This window comes from Anoplophora glabripennis, unplaced genomic scaffold, assembly GCF_000390285.2.
Source record: "Anoplophora glabripennis isolate ALB-LARVAE unplaced genomic scaffold, Agla_2.0 scaffold3452, whole genome shotgun sequence".
Classification (NCBI taxonomy): Eukaryota; Metazoa; Arthropoda; class Insecta; order Coleoptera; family Cerambycidae; genus Anoplophora; species Anoplophora glabripennis.
The window spans coordinates 5,858-8,338 of NW_019420909.1; the positions used below are offsets into that span (position 1 = coordinate 5,858).

Sequence of the window (2,481 nt, forward strand, 5' to 3'; positions counted from 1 at the left end):
GCTTTCGCAAAAGCCTATCCTTAAAGCAAAGGAACAAAATCGATAGGTATACCTCATGTCGATTAGAGGCTCATTTTCGGAGATATAAGCGAAAAACTGAAAAAGAGCAATTATTTTTTGTTTGGTTATAAACAATATGACGCTCGACCTCTACAAATACACAAATTTATGCTTTTATTCTGTGTATTTTTTACTTAATTTTTAAGTCCATAAAATTGGAGGTAGGCCCGATTTTTGAAACAGGCATGTGTTTGGTCTAATTCGCCCTAATTATTAGTAAAATGACTACCTTCAAAATGCCACGGGCTCTCTATAACGGTTATAACTGCCAGTATCAATTAATAATTCCCCCACATAAGTTACCTCCCTCGTGCAAAACGGGCTCTATAAATTGGTTTTTGCTCCCTTTACATTTCCAACCCCTTTAATAGTAAATAATATTTATTATTAAGTTTATTTGGAGTGCAATCGAAAAAAAAAGAATAAAAATAAGTCGATGTTGTATTCCATTAAACAAAGGATTTCGATGCATATAAAAAAAATGTTTGGAAAAATTATTAATCATTTGTGAACTCAGATGTAAACTAGTGTTAAACTAAGAGTATTCTGTTTATCCGAACTCGTCAGTTTTTTTAACTCAGTTGAACTCTTGAACATAAACTCAAGCGGTATCTGTAAAACCATCTGAACTCTCCATGCATCCGTTAAAGATACCTATATCCTTGAATTGGCCAATAGTATTGGTTTAATCTAAAGACCAAGTATGCGCCTCATAATTTGTGGTCTATCCATATGGAACAGAAATAGCAGCCTAACTTAAATTTCTATGCGACCAATCAATGAGGAAACAGCCTTTTCCTTTCCTATTAACGAATTATATGGCATTTCCAGTGGCTGTTTTTATTTATTTTACTATTTCTGCCACATTGAAAACAAAAATTTTAAATGTATTATAATCCCTTGCGCCATTAAAGATGCGAGTTTCTAAATTTAATGTAATTGTTTAGAAAAGAGTTGTGTGTAATTTGTAAAAAAATAATGATGAAGTACCTAGAAAATCACTACTTTTTGCGCCTGTAAGATTCAAATGCGAAAGGCCAGTGATTTATAGAAAAAATACTTATGTGTTAGATTATTCCACTGAATAAGTAAACGTAAACGTGGCAAAACGTTCAGTAACATAAAAAAATAAATAAAAGAAAGCCATACGGTAAAAAGTAAATAAATATGCTTCACCTGTTGCTAGATATATTTTCGTTAAATAAATAAATAAGCAAATAAATTAATTAATACTACTTTTTCTTTTTACCTCTAGATTGGGTTGCAACAGAGATGACGACTGATGTAATTACTACTAATGATGATACTATTGCTGCCACAATCCATGCCGTCGCTACTACTACTCCTGATACTATTACTACTTCTACTACTGATGATACTATTACTACTTCTACTACTGATGATACTATTGCTGCCACAATCCTTGCCGTCGCTACTACTACTCCTGATACAATTATTACTTCTACTACTGACATTACTACCACCTCCACTACCGATGATGTTACTACTACTTCTACAACCGATGATTATACAACTACTACTACCGATGTTACTAGTACTTATTCTACCGATACTGTTTCTAGTACTGATACTATAATTCTAACAACTGAGCAAAATATTCCTGTAGCTAAAGCCAATATTATTACCAACAGACAGCCAACAGAGTTAACGCCATTAATTGAAGAAGTTCCTATAATTTACAGGATTACGAAAACATGTAGAGACATGAGATTTGGATGTTGTCATGATGGAGTTACTCCAGCTGTGGGAATCAACTTTTCAGGGTGTGACCCCATTCCCAGATCAGGTAACTATACATATAGGAATACAGTGCTCGACCATAGACGTCTGGGATCAAAATATGACAACTTAGACCAACATAGCGTCCGCAAGCGAGTGGGCCATTCTTTAAGAATTTTTAAGCTTAAACAAGTTACGGGCCTTATTTTATTTGGTTGTTTAAANGGTTGCAACAGAGATGACGACTGATGTAATTACTACTAATGATGATACTATTGCTGCCACAATCCATGCCGTCGCTACTACTACTCCTGATACTATTACTACTTCTACTACTGATGATACTATTGCTGCCACAATCCATGCCATCGCCACTACTACTCCTGATACTATTACTACTTCTACTACTGATGATACTATTACTACTTCTACTACTGATGATACTATTGCTGCCACAATCCTTGCCGTCGCTACTACTACTCCTGATACAATTATTACTTCTACTACTGACATTACTACCACCTCCACTACCGATGATGTTACTACTACTTCTACAACCGATGATTATACAACTACTACTACCGATGTTACTAGTACTTATTCTACCGATACTGTTTCTAGTACTGATACTATAATTCTAACAACTGAGCAAAATATTCCTGTAGCTAAAGCCAATATTAT

General features: G+C 34.4%; 1 protein-coding gene across 1 annotated transcript; it reads left to right on the forward strand.

The window, feature by feature from the left end:
* Positions 1-1,332: 1,332 nt before the first annotated feature.
* Positions 1,333-2,461, forward strand: LOC111692916 (integumentary mucin C.1-like; the record flags this gene model as incomplete). Its single annotated transcript, XM_023457046.1, has 2 exons — positions 1,333-1,867; positions 2,037-2,461. Coding segments are annotated over exons 1-2 (960 nt in total), but the record flags the coding sequence as incomplete, so codon positions are not given.
* Between the last annotated feature and the right edge of the window lie 20 nt (positions 2,462-2,481).